The sequence below is a fragment of the Mesoplodon bidens genome, assembly GCF_964165515.1.
Source record: "Mesoplodon bidens genome assembly, chromosome: 3".
Lineage (NCBI taxonomy): Eukaryota > Metazoa > Chordata > Mammalia > Artiodactyla > Ziphiidae > Mesoplodon > Mesoplodon bidens.
In genome coordinates, this window is record NC_138178.1 from 110,870,331 (window position 1) to 110,888,726 (window position 18,396).

General features: G+C 35.8%; 1 protein-coding gene across 1 annotated transcript in view; it reads left to right on the plus strand.

Annotated features, from left to right (window-relative positions):
• Positions 1–18,396, plus strand: part of G2E3 (G2/M-phase specific E3 ubiquitin protein ligase) — a 66,846-nt gene that overhangs the window by 13,688 nt on the left and 34,762 nt on the right. The window contains 5 exon segments of the mRNA XM_081227220.1: positions 4,833–4,873; positions 9,902–9,999; positions 12,692–12,793; positions 15,431–15,555; positions 16,816–16,981. Coding sequence (XP_081083346.1) covers positions 4,833–4,873; positions 9,902–9,999; positions 12,692–12,793; positions 15,431–15,555; positions 16,816–16,981 — 532 coding nt within the window.

Here is an 18,396-nt window from a genome sequence, read left to right on the forward strand (position 1 = left end):
TCAACCAGGATTTATCCCTGTGTGCACACTAATGGAAGGAGAAACAAAAATCAAAATCATCTCAAAAGGTGCAGGAAAAACATTTAACAAAATTTAACATCCCTTCACAATAAAAATTCTCAACAAATTGGGTATAGAAGGGGTGTACCTCAACATTGTAAGGGCCGTACATGACAAGCCCACAGCTAACATCATACTCAATGGTAAAAGGTTGAAAACTTTTCCTATAAGATCAGGAACAATATAGGGTACCCACTCTCTACACTCCTATTCAGTATAGTACTGGAAGTCCTAGCCAGGGCAATCAGGCAAGAAAAAGGCATCCATGTCGGAAAAGAGGAAGTAAAAATGTCTGTTTTCAGATGACATGATCTTATTTATTCAAAATCCTAAGAATCCCACCAAAAAAACTGTTAGAACAGCCACCCAGATAGAATGACAGGGAGTTTGGCTTACTTTATTGTGTTAGTTATCTATTGCTGTGTAACAAATCACTTCAAAACTTGGTGCCTTAAAACAACAGACATTTATTATCTGACAGTTTCTGTGGGTCAGAAATTCGGGAGCAGCTTAGCTGTGTGGTTCTGCCTTAGGGTCTCCCATGAAGTTGCTCTCAAGCTGTCAGCCAGGCTGCAGTCTTATGAAGGCCCGAGTGGGGCTGGACAATTTAATTCTAAAACAGCTCACTTGTGTGACATGGGTAAATGCCTCAGTTCTTTGCCAAGTAGACCTCTCCAAGGAGCACCTTAAAAGAAAGCCTTTACGATGTGGCAGCCAGCTTCCACCAATGCAGGTGATCCATGACAGAGAGCAAGGAGGAAGTTATAATGCCTTTTATGACCTAGTTACACTTTGTCATTTCTGCCAGGCTTTTTGGTGGAAGTTACTAAGCACAGCCACAGTCAAGGAGAAGGAAATCAGGCTCCACCTTTTGAAGGGGGAGGAGTATCAAACTGAGTGTCACTGGCCAAGTGGAGGTAAGCAGTGCTAGAGACTCAGAATACTTGATAGTGGCTTCCTGGAGCTCTTCCTTAAATTGTTAATGATTTCTCAAGGAAGAGGGGAATACTTTGATATTATTTCTAAGACCAAGACTGTTGTTAAGACTTGGGCTGTTATTGAGATATATACTTACCTAGCATTGTTTTCCTCCTTCCACTTAGGAAGTCTTAAAATTCATGTACTGGAAAGAAAACAAATGATAAAATCCAACTAAAAATATGTGAATTTTTTTTTCTGAAGTTTTGTTTTGAAGACTGTTGATTGAAATAAAGAAATTCATCACCAGGATTTAGCAACAAAAGTTTTATTTCAGATGCTGTGGATTAGTAAGAAAGCTGATGTGAACCAGTCAAACATATGAATTTTGTAATATCTTTAGAACATTATCTGATTTGGGGATAACTTTTTTTTTCTTTTAATTAATTTATTTAATTTATTTATTTTTGGCTGCTATGGGTCTTTGTTGCTGTGTGCGGGCTTTCTCTAGTTGTGGAGAGCGGGGGCTACTCTTCATCATGGTGTGCGGGCTTCTCCTTGCGGTGGCTTCTCTTGTTGCGGAGCTTGGGCTCTAGGTGAGCGGGCTCAGTAGTTGTGGCTCTCGGGCTCTAGAGCGCAGACTCAGTAGTTGTGGTGCATGGGTTTAGTTGCTCCAGGGTATGTGGGATCTTCCCAGACCAGGGCTTGAACCCATGTCCCCTGAATTGGCAGGCGGACTCCTAACCACTACACTACCAGGGAGGCCCTCAGGGGTAACTTTTAATTTGATGTAATCTTTTTTTTAAATTAATTAATTTATTTATATTTTTGGCTGAGTTGGGTTTTTGTTGCGGTGCGTGGGCTTCTCACTGTGGTGGCCTCCTCCACTGCGGAGCACAGGCTCCAGGTGCTCAGGCTTCAGCAGTTGCAGCACGCAGGCCCAGCAGCTGTGGCTCACGGGCTCCAGAGCGCAGGCTGAGCAGCTGTGGCACATGGGCCCAGCCGCTCCACGGCACATGGGATCCTCCCGGACCAGGGCCTGAACCCGAGTCCCCTGCACTGGCAGGGGAACTCCCAACCACTGTGCCACCAGGGAAGTCCCTAATCTGATATAATCTTAAACTTAGAATATACGAATAGTGAAAGAAACTCCTATATACCCTTTAACAGGTTCACCGATTATTTATGTTTTGTGACATTTGCCTTATTCTTTCACCTCTCCTAGCCTAGTCAGCCTAAAACCACCGGGGATAAATCTGTAGTCTGATAAAGTTAAGTTTGTTGACTCATTGCAATGAGAGAGGTCACAGACCTGAGGAACCACAAGGCTTCGCACCAAGCAAAGGGTAAAATAGATTTCTTATAACATGTTGGAGAAGGGTGGCATTGACATGAAATTTAAATGAAGTAGTGTTTTAATGGGGTCAAAGCGAAGCCAAGGCTGCGTGTAAAAGAGTCAACATCAGATCTGAGCTATGAAGTGGGCCTAGGGTGTTTCCTTGAAAACTACAAAAGTAAGAGGAGGAATGTTGTGTTCAGAAAGCTCTTATCTGTAGTTCTGTACCTCCGTTGGAAACCGAGATTTCTTCTCTCTATCAAAGTTGCTTACTTAGATCCTCTTAGCAAAAGTAGGATATTTCAGAAAGTTTACTTAAGTCCCTTGCAGTCATCTTCCCACTTGAGAGACAAGCACTGTTCTAATATTTTTCATGATAGATTAGTTTTGCCTATCCTAGAACTTCATATGAATGGAATGATGTGGATAAGAATAGTGTACAGTTTCTTTCACTTAGCATAATATTTATAAGATTCATCTGTTTAGTTGCATCTTGCAGCACTTGTTACCTTTTCATTGCCAAGTAGTATTGCATTTTATTAATATACTTCAATTTGTTTATCCATTTTCCTGTTGATGGACTTCTAGGCTTCCAGTTTTGGAGTATCATGAAGGAGGCTACTATGAACTTTTTTGTATAAAGTTTTTTGTCTATATATTTTTTTATTTTTCTTGGATGTATACCTGGGTGTGAAATTCCTACATCAAAGGCTAGGTTCATGGGCATATATGTTTAACTTCTATGAAACTACTAAAACTTTTCAAAATGATTATTCCATTTTGATTATTGTTGATTATTCGCATCAACAGTTTATGAGAGTTCCCCAGTTGTTTCATATCCTGTCCAATGTTTGGTGTTGATAGTCTTTAATCTTAGCCATTATTACAGGTATAAAATAGTCTTTCATAGTGGTTTTAATTTTTATCATCCTAATTACTAGTGATGTTGAGCATCTTTTCATTTGTTTATTGGCCATTTGTATATCTTCCTTCATGAAGTGTCTGTTCATGTCTTTTGCCCATTTCTTTAAATGTTTGCTTTATATTATTGTAGGAGTTCTTTATGTATTCTGGGTATAAGTCTTTGTCAGACACATCTTTTACAAATATTTTCTCCTAGTGTGTGGCATACATAATTCACTTTCTTAATGGTACCTTTTGATGTGTGGAAGCTTTTAGTTTTGATGAAGTATAATGCATTACTTTTTCTTTAAAAACTTTCATAGTTTTAGCTTTTACAGTAAGGTCTATGATCCACTTGAAATTAATTTTTATTTATAGTGTAAAGTGCAAATCTCAGGGTTCATTTGTTTTCCATGTGGAGATCCATTTTTTCCAGCATCATTTGTTGAAAAGACTTTTCTTTTTCTCACTGAATTGCTTTGGTACCTTTGTTAAAAATCAAGTGACTGGAAAAGTCTGGGTCTGTTTCTAGGCTCTTTATTTTTGTTCCATTGGTCTATGTGGAATACTGTATATTAATACACTTTGAAAAACTATATAGATTACTTATTAGATTGGTAAAAATAGGAAAAACCTTTCCCGTTCATGTTTTGATAGCACTGGAGAGCTTTCGTATGATCATCCTGTAGCCAGTGATATTTGGAGGCTTTTCAGCATGGTACTCTATATATTCCTATGCTACTTTTTTTGTGACATGCGAGATTGATGTTCACTTTTATTCTCTTCTGTTGTAAAGATGAGAAAGCACTTGTGTAGTACAGAGTTCTGAGGCTAGTAAGTAAGAAACTTCAGGTACCTTTCTTTAAGTAGCATAGTTGTCTATACATATATTATAAATATCTAGACAGAACTTCATTGCACTGTCCAACCAAGAGAGATGCCTTGGGTCCTTGTATTGATAGTTTGAAGGGGAAGAGGAAGAGAAGACAGAGCCACATAGAAATTGTGATTTCCTTATAAAGCGAAATTAGTCTATAGCTGTGTAAGTTACCTATATTTTGGACCTCAATCATTATTCTGAATTACAGTAAACTTAAAAGTAAGCAGTAGTTGCAATTCATCTGCACAGGGGAGAAGGGTAAGAAATTAGAAGCTGGAGAGATTGGATCTCAAATACAAATCTGTGTTGTTGGGATACTAACTAAATATTATTTATAAGTTAAAATGTTTATGTTTACTCTAGGTGAAGGACTGTTATCGTGTGTTTATGGAATTTTCTGCAATAGATTTGTGAAACTGCTAGAAATTAGAAAGTGTAGGTCTCTTTGTTCCTGTTATGTCCTGCACTCCTGGCTCCTTTCCACTAAATGCCAGTAGTCATCTTAATCTTTTTGATAACTAAAAAACATTCCCTCCAATTTCAACACTGTCTCCAGAATTTACCACCCTTGTTGAGAATTACTGGTCTTAGATTTGGAAAGGTGAGGAAACTAAGTACTAGAGTAAGAAATGATGCAACGTATTTGTAATCATACACTGCCTAAATCTAATTAAAATTGATAATTTGAGAATTTTAAAATTAAAATGGCTGATTGTATATTCTTATTTTTCCTAGTAAAATGAATGAAAGTAAACCTGGAGGCTCACAGAATCCCAGTAAGTAACCATATTTAAAATATTTTCAAATTTAATTTAAAATGTTAAGATAATTTACTCTTACTTTTTTATTACAATAAATCTTTTTAGACTGGTACTCAAACAATAGGAATGAATTTCCTGATATTCTTAGTTCATGTTTCTGTATACTAAAATATAATGTTGTGTGTATTCATTTCAACAAAAATCTGCTAGAAAAGGATAATTTGCCAAATATTATTTGTATTCTCTATGTGTATTTATCAAGTATGGTTTGTATCTGAATAAAACAGTATTACTTATTTAATAAATATGATTTTTTTACCTTTTTGTGTGATTTTTCTTCTTACAAAAGATAAAATGCAGATGAGAACAATGTAAACAACATATGAAAGTTTAACATGAAAAGGAAAACTTGCCTATTAGCGCTCACAACAGTCTTCTCAAACAGATGTAGACCTTTGCTTTTAGTTGTTTTCATTTATTAGTTATAAACAGTACATATATATATATATATATATATATATATATTTTTTTTTTTTTTGCGTTACGTGGGCCTCTCACTGCTGTGGCCTCTCCCGTTGCGGAGCACAGGCTCCGGATGCGCAGGCTCAGCGGCCGTGGCTCACGGGCCCAGCCGCCCCACGGCATGTGGGGTCCTCCTGGACCGGGGCACGAACCCGTGTCCCCTGCATCAGCAGGCAGACTCCCAACCACTGTGCCACCAGGGAAGCCCTAAACAGTACATATTGATTAGCTACTATGGAAGATGGAAATTTTAAATTGTTACTTTATACTCCTTTGCCACTACTTCTCCCTGATCTACCCTTTATAAAATTTATTTTTTGATTCCCTCTCAAAGTATTACACTTAAAACTCTGTATCTTGACTCTCACTTATAGAGTATCTGATAACTCCATATCTTGTTGGATACGGAAATTTGTGCTCTTAAACCTCCTCTACTTCGCTTTCCTGCTTTTACCTACAGACTTCTATCAACTGTGCTAACAGTTCTGAAACTTAGTATTTCATGGACTACCTTCACATATTTGCCAAATGGAAATACTACCTATTACTGTTATTTACTTAATATTTTTCTTAAGATTGACTCAGTTTTTTACTTACATGAATGTGTTCATTTTATTGTTGTAACATAACCAGTATCATTTGCTGTAGTATAATAGAAGATGGTCTTAATAAATATAATGAAGTCAGAACAATTTTACTGAATTTTAAACATTACAATTAAACAACAGCAAAGTGCAAATAAAAGAAAGGTAACCTACTTATAAAAATGCATGCCTGAAACCTAGTCTGTTCTGTGTCCAAGGGTCTCGGTACTGGGCAAAGGGAGGAGGAGAACAGATGGAAAGCACAGGTCCACAGCATATAGCAGATGCAGCTCCATCCAGCATTCACCTTAAGGACTCCTCTTATGTAATCTCAGCTAATTCCTTGTATTCCTCTTCCTCTTGATAGCTGCATGCACACTTACAGCTGAAAGTATAGGCACTGGGGATGAAGAAGTTAAGGCGGGAGCTGCTGGTGTAAGATGTCCAATAAACAAATGGCAATTTGCTGCAATTAATGTAGTCAGGTACTCTGTATGGGGGAGGAAGGGGAGCTGAAACCTTTTAAAAGATTGAGGGAAGGGCCTTTCAGTTATTGCTTATTAAGCTAGAGTGAGGGAGGACAAATATAGGGGGGATGTTTCACAATACTAAGTATTAGCTCATGCTGTTTCCTTCCAGTCCTGCAATCTATTTTCTGAGTAGCCTATTAACAGATACAGTATATTTTCAACACATAACATTCATTCTTGATTACATGTATTAGTTAAGGTAAATATGATTAGCTGCTGTAATAGGTAAACCCTGAAGTTTTAATGGTTAATACAGTAAACGTTTACAGTTCAACGTGCATTGGTTAGGGGAAATTGGACAGATAGGGAGTTTCTGCTCCATGCAGTCATTTAGATTCACGTTCATTTCATCTTGTATTGGTTTGCCGCCTTGAGATGCTCAGAGTCTTCACAGCTAGTGATTTTCTTATTGTTTTATTAGTATGGTATTAGAAATTTGCTGAACAGGTAAATATAAGATAGAAAGGATTGGTACTTATAGTACTAACATTCAGTTCTATCTGTGTGCCATACCGTTTTAATTATATTGCTGTATACTCTCTCATTTAATCCTCATTAAGGCATAGTTTGAGGTAGGTGCTATTGTTGTCCTTATTTTTTTGTGTGTGGTACGTGGGCCTGTCACTGTTGTGGCCTCTCCCGTTGCGGAGCACAGCCTCCAGACGTGCAGGCTCAGCGGCCATGGCTCACAGGCCTAGCCGCTCTGCAGCATGTGGGATCTTCCCGGACCAGGGCATGAAATCGTGTCCCCTGCATTGGCAGGCAGACTCTCAACCACTGCGCCACCAGGGAAGCCCATATTTTTGTCCTTATTTTTAAGATGAGGAACTGGAACGATAAAGTGTTTATGTGACTTGTTCAAGGTTACACAGCAAGAGTGTGGAGCCGAGTCTTAACTCAGATCTCCCTGACTCTACAATTTGCCTTAAAAAAATTTTTTTTATTATTGTGGTAAAATACATATAACATATCAATAGAATTCATCATCCTAACTATCTTGAAGGGTACAATTTGATGGCACTTCATACATTCACAGTGTTGTGTAACCATTACCACTATCTAGTTCCAAAACATTATCATCCCCCCAAAAGAAAACTCTATCCATTAGGCATTCACTTCTGATTTCCCCTGTCCTCAACCTGTGGAGACTACCAGCCTGCTTTTTGTCTGTCTCTGTGGATTTACCTATTTTGGATAATGTAATCTGTTGTATAAATGGAGTCATATAATATGTGACCTTTTGTGCTTGTATTCTTAGATTTAGCATAATGTTTCTAGGCTCATCTGTGTTGTGGCATGTATCGGTATTTCATTGCTTTTTATAGCTGAAAGATACTCCATTGTGTGGATATGGTATATTTTGTTTACCCATTCATCCATCCATTGATGGAAATTTGATTTGTTTTCCTTTTTGGCTATTGTGAACAGTGCTACTGTGAACTTTAGTGTACAAGTATTTGAACATCTGTTTTTAATTCTTTGGTATTATATATACTCAGGAATGGAATTGTTATATCACATGGTAACTGTGTTTAACTTTTTGAGGAACTGCTGACTATGATGATATTAAGCATCTTTTAATGTGCTTATTGGCTATTTTATATCTTCTTTGGAGAAATGTTTATTCAGATCCTTTGTCCCGTTTTAAAATTGAGTTGTGTGTTTATTTTGGGGTTGTAATACTTATATATTCTGGACACTAGACCCTTAAAAGGTATATGATTTCCAAGTATATTTAACCATTCTGTAGATTATCTTTTCACTTTGTTGATAGTGTTCTTTGATGCACAAAAATTTTAAACTTTGATGAAGTCCAATTTCTCTATTATTACTTTTGCTTTTGGTGTCATGTGATATCTGAAAAACCATTCCCAAACCAGGGTTTTGAAGATTTACCCCTGCATTTTCTTCTAAGAAAGAGTTTTATAGGTTCGGCTCTTATGTTTAAGTCTTTGATCTATTTTGAATTAATTTTTGTATAAGGTATGAGATAGGGATTTAATTTATTATCTTGCATGTGGCTATCCAATTGTCCCAGCCCCATTTGTTAAAGAGACTATTCTTTCCCCATGGAATGATCTTGGAATACTTGTTCAAAATTAATTGACCATAGATGTATGGTCATTCTGGATTCTTTTCCATTGATCTATATGTCTTGCTGTATGTCATTACCACACTTTTGATTTCTGTAGCTTTGTTATAAGTTTTGAGTCTTCTCTCTTTGTCTAGCTGAAGGTTTGCCAGTTTTGTTGACCTTTTCAAAGAACCAACTTTGTTTATATTTATTCTATTGTTTTCCTGTTCTCTGTGTCATTTATCTCTGTTCTAATCTCTATTATTTCCTTTCTTCTGCTAGTTTTGGGTTTAGTTTGTTCTTTTTCTGGTTCTTTAAGGTTAAAATAAAGTCATTGATTTGGGATCTTTCCTTTTTCATATAGGCTTGCTATATGAGTCTACAAGCCTAAAGATCAGCCAGAGGCGAAAGCTTGGAGTTTCTAGGGTCATTTCTGAGCATGCATCCAGTCCTGGGCATGTGATATCCTTCTAGATTCCCTGGTATATTTGGGAGCTTTTCAGAGCCCTTATTTTCCCATGTATCTTCCTTTTCCAGACTCTTCTTTCCTAACCTTTTTGGTCTGTGACCTGCTTACCCTGTCTGTTATCCTTTGCTTCAAGCTGCTGCCTCTAGTGTACTTGTCTTACATGTTTTTAGCAGTCAGACTCCAGCCCTGAGAAATTTCTGAGGCAGGTGAAACAAGGGCAGGCATCTGAGCCAGTCCCTTGGGGAGCCACCATACAGGTCAGAACACACAATCACATTTCTTTGACAAGGTCCATATTACCTCCTCTTAGACAATCCACACTAGGAACATGGGCCTAAGGAACAATACATATTGAACATGGGCCTAAGGCCATTGCCCAGCTGGAGAGTGGGGGATGGTTGGCAGGTAAGTTAAAGTGCCACAAATCTCTCATCAAATTTTGGCAGCTTGTTTCTTTATGAAGCATTCTTCTGATTATTTTAAGTTCTTAAATCAGATTTCAGATTTTCTGAAAAGTTGATTCTGATGGTTTTGGCAGCGTAACCAAATGCACAACCAGCATTTGGCAGGTTTTATTGCTTTAGAGAGATGGAGTTTCAGAGTTTCCTAATCGGTTGTTTTCAATGAGTTGCCATTTTAACAACACACTGGGATTCATCATTAAAGATTAATGAAAAAAATGTAAAGTCACATTATTGTTTTAGAAGTATGTATTGGAAGTTTTAATTTACTGATAACAGTATAAAGTGATTTGCTCTCTCAAAAAGAATTGAACACATCAATTGAGAGAAGCACCAATTCCATAGGTTTTTTTTTTGTTTTTGTTTAAAATTTTTTTATATCTATTACTTTTTTCACTGTTAGCTTGTGTTTTCTGTCGAAAAAATGATGACTGTCCTATTAAATATGGAGAAAAGAAAACTAATGAGAAATGGAATCTCACTGTACATTACTATTGTTTGGTGAGTATAATTTTTAATTAAATCCTAGCAATCTGATATTCTTCTAAAGAAGAGAATTCGATCCTGATGGCTGGTTTCTGAGAAATGGATAAGTCATTTAACTTTTCTGGATCTCCTTTTGCTTATATGTAAAAATAAGATTTTTCATTTATCAAATTCTAAAATTCTGAAATTACTTGGTACGTAGAAATACCTGTCATCATTACCTGCTTATTTTTGTCTAACCCTTTAGGGCCTCAGTGGAAAAAAGGAGAAAATGGTTAGGTCTCTAAGGGAGTTGTTCATTTTAGTACTTTGTTTTCATTGTTGCTAGTGATAAATCTCAGAAAATACTTGTTTGAAGGCTTAAGAAGTAAAAGAAAAGTATTTTATTTCACAGAGAAACTGGAAAGAAAAGTTCTGACTAAAGGTAATAAATATTTGTGTAAAAGGAAATAGATTAATTTATGTGTCACTCAGAAGAAAGAAAAAATGATGTCATATTGAGAATTAGTCTCTCATTTGTTCCGCATCCCCTCCACCAACTTCTCACCTCACTGAATCTGCCTTAAGATATTAGTGGCACCATCACTGCCTTAGCATGCTAAGGTTGCATGAGCACATGCAGCATTTCTTGGCACTTGTATTAGTTATTATTGCTGCTTAACTCATTATCCTGAAATTTAGCAGCTTAAGCAACATTTATTATCTCAAATGGTTTCTTTTTTTAAATTTTTATTGGAGTATAGTTGATTTACAATGTTGTGTTAGTTTCTGCTGTACAGCAAAGTGAATCAGTTATACATATACATATATTCACTCTTTTTTAGATTCTTTTCCCATATAAGTCGTTACAGAGTATTGAGTAGAGTTCTCTGTGCTATGTGGTAGGTTCTTATTATCTATTTTATATATAGTAGTGTGTATGTGTCAATCCCAATCTCCCAATTTATGCCTCCCTCCCCCCTACTTCCCCCTTGGTAACCATAAGTTTGTTTTCTACATCTGTGACTATTTCTGTTCTCAAATGGTTTCTGAAGGACAGGAATCTGGTATTGGGTGAGCTGGGTGGTTCTGGCTCAGGGTCTCTCATGAGGATGCAATTGAGATGTCAGCCATGGTTCAGTCATCTGAAAGCTTGACTGGGCTGGAGTGTCCATCTCCAGTGGCTCACTCACGTGGCTTTTGGCCTCAGTTCCTCCTAACTGTTGGCAGAAGGTCTCAGTTCCTTACTTCCTGGGCTATAGGGCTGCTCACAGCATGACTTCTGCCTTCTCCCAGAGGAAGTGATAAAAGAGAGAGACAGAGGGATAGATATACACCAAGATGGAACCACATGACCTAGTTTTTACAGTCGCATACCACTGTTACTTTTGCTTTATTCTGTTAGAGGTGAGTAGTTAATTCTAGCCAACACTTAAGGGGAAGGAATTAGTTCCCACCACTTTAAGAAAGGAGTATCAACAAATTTGTGGACATATTTTTATACGCGCCACAACATCCATGTTAAAACTCTTTAGATGCTTCCTTGAGAAATCATCTAACATAAATTCTTGGTGATTGTCTAAAATTTGTAGACTGGTCTAGAAATCTAACTACTTTGTACCAAGATTTAAGGGACCATGAAGTTGACATTCCAAACGTATTTGTAAGTTAGATCCTTATAGTTTGCATCACAAAAGAAAACCTTTTCATTTTTCTAAAGAGTGTATTTTACTTCTTATGTAGTAGAGTTAAGAGAACTATTTTATTAGTCAGTGGGTTATTTTTTCATAATTCTTAAGTAACATATCGCTTTTGGATTTTTCTTTTAGGATATATTATACTGATTAAAATAAAACTCTGATCACAAATCTGAAGTATGTTGGAGTTATTTAATATGCTTAAGTTGGTCATATGAAAATTTCCCTTATATTCTTTCTTATTTTATTAATGAGTATAGTAATCCTGAAACATACTGACCCTAGGCTCAACACTTATAAGATTCTATTTCATTGTGAACACAAAAGTATAGTAATGTTATAAATGGTAATGGAATGGTAGAGCTGAAAGAGACTTGGAAACAACCTAGTCTATTGTTTTTATTTTTGTGTTTAATGTCAGAAACATGAAATTACTTGCCTAGGCTTTCAGAGAGTTGGACACAGAGCCTGGTTTGCAAAGTCAGGATTTCTTATTCACAGTCTCATGCTTTTTCTTGATTCATGTTCCTTTAACATATTTAAATTGAAGTTAAAACAGATTTTTCAAAATTCATTTGCATTAACTACAATTCAGTAGGTTCCCTATAAATATGCCTTTTATGATTCAGAATCCAGCGAGATTTAAAGTTAACCTGAAATATCACTGATAATTATCTCCATAGTATTCATTATTATTACATATACGCCTTTAAGTATTTGCCACTTTTTTTTCCCCTAAAGCTTGAATATAAGTGTTTTTTGTTGTTTTTCTTCCTTTCTTTTTCTGTTATTTTCTGTAATACTTTTTAGAAACCAGTTTGGTTATATGAACTGTTAATATACAGTGTCTTCCAAATCAAAGAATGTGAGTAGCCTCTTACTTTGACCATGAAAAATAACTATTATAGGTAAGAGATACTTAAAATTTGAGTTGTTTTATGCCCATTTTTTATTGGAATATTATAGGTATATATTTTTTATTCCAAACTAGTTTCTTAGAGTTTATTTTCTAATTGAGAATATATTCATAGTTGATGTCAAGTGGAATTTGGCAGAGGGGTAAAGAAGAAGAAGGAGTTTATGGTTTTCTAGTAGAAGATATCAGGAAAGAAGTGACTAGGGCTTCGAAACTGGTAAGTAAATTATTTTACTCATTACACCTAATACCATAAATATTGTCAATACTAAGGAAGTCTATTCTATCACTTTCTCTACTAGAAATCTGTAAGATATTGTTTTTATGTTCCAATGCTTATTTTTGTCAAATACAGTAAATTTTAGAAGAACATTTTGCTAAACCAACCCTGGATAAGATATGTGATGATACTGATTTCACTTCCTTATCTTCTTCCGACCTACACATCATTTCATCCACTCTTACCATCAGAATTATAACCATACTTCCACTCAGCTGTTCTTCAGACCTTCAATCCTGAGGCAACCCAACTATTCACTTTTCATTGTTATACCTCATTTGTTGGATTGGAATGAAAGATTGACATGGAAACTACACAACTATACAGACTAATAATTTATGATCTCCACATCTCTTGTGGCTCTTCTGTGACATGGTGTTCTTGTGTTCCATGCCTTCTGTTCTCCAAGATAGATATTCTAAACCTTAACTCCTTATTCATTCAGCTATAATTTGTGAATCTTCTGTGTGATAGCTTACTATATTATGTGCAATGAACAGACTGTAGGTCTCCATGTGGCCTGAGTAGAAACAATGAGAGTTAAGAGAATGAGAAGATTGGAAGTACAGGGGTTTCTGTTCAGAGAATGTGATAATGGAATTGATGATTTCCATGGTGGAGCAGTTATGGGTGATGAGAGGATTCTTCATTACCCTGGAGTGGTGATGAAGTGCATTGACACATTTTAGTTGAGGAAGTCAAAGAAAGGTTGTCCCATCAGTGCAGAAGTCATTTAGAATGACAGCAAGAATTAAAATACAGAGAAAGGTGCCAAAGTCTGGAGGTGGAGAACTGACCAAGAAATTATTAGATGGCAGAGTAGATGTCATTAGGTTCAAAGGACCATATCTTTTTAAGTCTGATAGAGTAGTGGCCTACAGTCTGCCACACAGAACTAAAATAATGTTCTTCTTGTCCTCCTTCCTGCCTCTATCCATATCCCACTCCCACTCCTTGCCAAGTCTGGAAATTAAGGAGGCTGGAAAAATAAGCAGCTTCATTCAAGAGATTCTATAAGGGAAGCATGCAGAGACCTTTATTTTAGTTGAGACAAAGAACTGGAAGCAATTATTTTTAAAGATGTTGAAGATGCAGAGGAGTTAATGGTAAAATAGAGGTTCTAAGGCACAAGGGAAAACCTTGGGAAAAAGGTTAACAGTGGCATTTATCTAAGGGCCATGTGGGAGTATTAGTATCAATATTTCTCAATCTTCTGGTGATAGTGAACTTGTCATGATACATGACCTATAAAGGTCCCCTTGCAGTTTGGAAATGTTTTCTTAAGACATCTGTAACCTCTCTGAGTATATTGTGAACCTTTGAGAGTATCTTGATACTGAAGAGGTGTCTCTATTTGTGACCTTACAGTAGAATTCCATACGTCAGTTTACAGGGAGAGCCTCAGGTTGGCAAAGTATACAACCTGGTGTTGTTTGACGGGTCAGCAGTATAATCTCTCCATCAGTGGCCATTATAATTGTCATCTCAAGGGTTCCAAGATATTTTAAGTACTGTTCTGTATTTTACTAATGATTGATTCATCTAATAGTCTTTCTATTTATATACCACCGTTATATTTAAGTTAGTGGCAGTGGTATTGTATTTGTTTGCTAGGGCTGCTGTAATAGATTACCACAAACTGGGTTGCTTGAAACAGAAATTTATTCTCTCACAATTCTGGAGACTGAAAGTTCCAGATCAAGCTGTTAAAGGGATTGATTCTTTCTGGAAGCTCTGAGGGATAATCTGTTCCATGCTTCTCTTCGAACTTCTGATGCCTGCTTGGCAACCTTTGGCATTCCTTGGCTTGTGGCAGCATAACTCCACTCTCTGCTGCCATCTTCATGTGGCCTCCCCCTGTGTGTGTCTCTTAAATCTCCCTCTCCTTTTACTTATAAGGACACCAGCCTTTTGATTGAGGGACCACTCTAAATCCAAGATGAACTCATCTTGAAATCTTTAGCTTTCAAGATACTTGTAAGCTAAAGATAGCTTTGTAGATACTTGTAAATCAAGTATCTACAAAGACCTTGTTTCCAAATAAGGTCACTTTCAAAGGTACCAGGAATTAGGACTCGAACATATCTTTTGAGGGAATCACTGCTTAACCTACTGTGGGTATCTAACACTTTTTCATTTGGTTAGGATAGAGTGATCCTAGCCAATATTTTACAGACTGGTTTTTAGTATTGTTTTGCTGTCGTCCTTAATAAATATTTCCTAACTATGTGTTTTCTATTGAAATTTGAATGACACTTTCATGTATAACCATTATGTTTACAAACCCTTCAGTTTAAAATATTTTGGCAGATAGGAAGGAAACGAAGCTTCTCGAGTTAGAGGTGTTTCCTTTACCAGAAATTGTTATGGGAGTGAATCTTTAGTCCCTTTAGATTGTTTCTGGGTAGAACAGTTTTTTTCAGGAAATTTCTTTAATATACTATCTTCACAGCTGTTGTATGATGAAAATAATTTTCAGACTCTCCACAAAGAATATTCATTTATACCTCGGTCTTATCTATAGTACTCAAGTTTTGTACATGTTATAACTCCTATTTTTATACTTTCTTTTAGAAGTGCTGTATTTGCAAGAAAACCGGTGCTTCAATTGGATGTGTCGCACCCCGATGTAAACGAAGTTATCATTTCCCATGCGGACTTCAGAGAGAATGTGTTTTCCAGTTCACTGGCAATTTTGCGTGAGTTAATTAACTGTTGAATATGAAAGAAAATGTAAAAGAAAATGGAAAATGGATATGGATCTCCCAATTATATAATTCCTTTGTCAAATTTCTTTTCAAAGCTGCATTGAGGTTATATGTATACTTTAGATATGTGTGTGTGGGTGTGTGTACATATATATATATATAATTTCTCTCTCCTTCCTTTATGATCATTTCTATTTGCAAAGTCTGGAGAATTGCAATATCTGTAATGGACTTAATGATTAATATTCACCTCTAGCTTTCAGCTCTAGAATATAATATGGAACTGTTAATATACTCATATTCAGTGAAAATTTCCATCTTAAATAATTCTAGATTTTATGTCATTCTTTAGATTTAATAGTTTACTTTTCTTTCACAGGGACATATGTGTTTCTCACTGAGTAAAGTGAAGGCATGTAAATTTGGTGGAGTCCAAAAAATAAATATTATGCCCTGGGATCCCCCTAAAAATATTTGCTTCTTGACTTTAGCTCTAAACATCAAGATTTTATGAATTTTGGTATTTGGTATCATGAGTGTTCTATTTCTTTTAGTCTTTGTGCTCTTGACCTATTTAATGGATTGTTATCTATGAGAATTGCAGTTTAGAAAATACAAATGGAAATACATTTAGTGGGTTAAGAATAAGTTATTGTTTGCATTTTATTTGTTATATTATTAATATATTATTATTATTATTATTTTTTTTTTTTTGTGGTACGCGGGCCTCTCACTGTTGTGGCCTCTCCCGTTGCGGAGCACAGGCTCCGGACGCGCAGGCTCAGCGGCCATGGCTCACGGGCCCAGCCGCTCCACAGCACGTGGGATCTTCCCGGACCGGGGCACGAACCCGTATCCCCTGCATCGGCAGGCGGACTCTCAACCACTGTGCCACCAGGGAAGCCCTAATATATTATTTTTAAGTTGAAGTTCCTTCCTTTGATTTTGTGCAAGGTTGAGTACAATGGTGTGTATACTCTGTTGCTAACAGTATTACATAGGATTCTCAACATAATATTAATTACTGAAATTCTGTGAAGTAAATCTCACCAGCAAAAGGTTCACATTTTGAAAATTCAGCTCTCCTTAGTTATAGATTATGAGACTGATTTATAGTGCCGTTGTTCCAGTCTGTTGTAGGTTAATTACGAGAGAGACGAATGAATTTTCTCTTATAAATATGAATTGTAAAGCTAGTCTAGTTGTGCTGTATAATTTTATTAGATGTTTTAAAATAATATACGTTTTTAGGTCATTTTGTTGGAACCATCGACCTGTTCAGATAATTACATCTAATAATTATAGAGACTCCTTACCATGCACCATTTGCCTGGAATTTATTGAGCCTATTCCAACTTACAGCATATTACGAAGTCCTTGTTGTAAGAATGCTTGGTTCCATAGAGACTGTTTACAGGTAAGATGTTGTGTCAGCTTTTTCTGGTATAAAATTTGTTGCTTGCTGATTTGAATTTTAAATTAGAAAAAAATTGATGTGTATTTTAGCTCTTACTACTTGTAACTTTTTAAAACAGCTTTATTGAATCAAATTTTACATATAAACTTCAACCTATTGAAGTGTACAGTTTTTTTTGTTTGTTTTTTTTTGCGGTATGCGGGCCTCTCACTGTTGTGGCCTCTCCCATTGCGGAGCACAGCCTCCGGACGCGCAGGCTCAGCGGCCATGGCTCACAGGCCCAGGCGTTCCACGGAATGTGGGATCTTCCCGTAATTAATGTTTTAATAAATACTTTAGATACTACCTTTTAATGTATATTTACACTTTTAAAATTTTGTTGTTTTTACCCAAGGATTTTGTTTGTATTTCACAATGAATAATACACAGATTTTAATTCCCAAGTTCATTTATATATTTAAGCTTAGAAAACCAAGATATGTGAAATATTTAACTGTAAGTTAATTTAATGTTAAGAGGTCTATTTTTTTAGCTGTAGTAAACACTTTATCGTAACTTTTTGACAGTAAACTGATTACTGTCTAATGAATTGATATTAATATTAGTTCTTTGAGAGCCACCTGTATGTCAAACCTGATGGCAAGTTTTCAAGTAAATGAAATATCATAAAACACACATTAAACAATTTAGTTTCTTCAATTCAGAAGATAATTTAAAATTTTAAAAAGATCCCAGTTATTAATAATGTCCAATATATAGTATAAATGTGTGAAAGTGCCAATTGATAGACAATTATAGTTGATAGAATGCCAAGTGACAAAGGGTTCACTTAAGTTTATACTGTTTTTTAAAGCTTGGCTTTTATTATTGTTTAGTAAAATGAAATGTTATTATTGATTACAAATTAACTACAAGAGTTCTTTTTTTTAAGTTAGGAGATGTAAATCCTCTTCTATTTCACCAAATCTTAAAAGTACTAACAGTAGTCAAAGTAGTAAAGCTTGATTACTTTCTTTTTTTTTGGTATGAGCCTTGAACTCTTATTCTTAGTATTGGTTAGTTATTATTAGTTATCAGTTAAAAGTGGCAGGATGGAGCCTATTTTGTTGGGTTAATATTAGAAATCCTGTTCATTCTTACAAAGTTAAGTGTTTGTAAAGGGATCTAGAGAGTGCAGTTCATAAACATCATGAAATGCTGTCTTTACCTATTGAGGAAGAAGTTCACATTATGTGAGAATCTTTAAAAGGTAATTTGTCTTAATTCAGGGTTTGTATTTGAATGAATTGAATGTAATTGCTGCCAAATGTATCATCTTGTTAACTTTGTAATAATAGTATGTTATTTTTCAGGACAAACCTCATTATGCATTAATAATGAAACAGAGAGAGGTTCTCAAATTTGACCTAGTATTC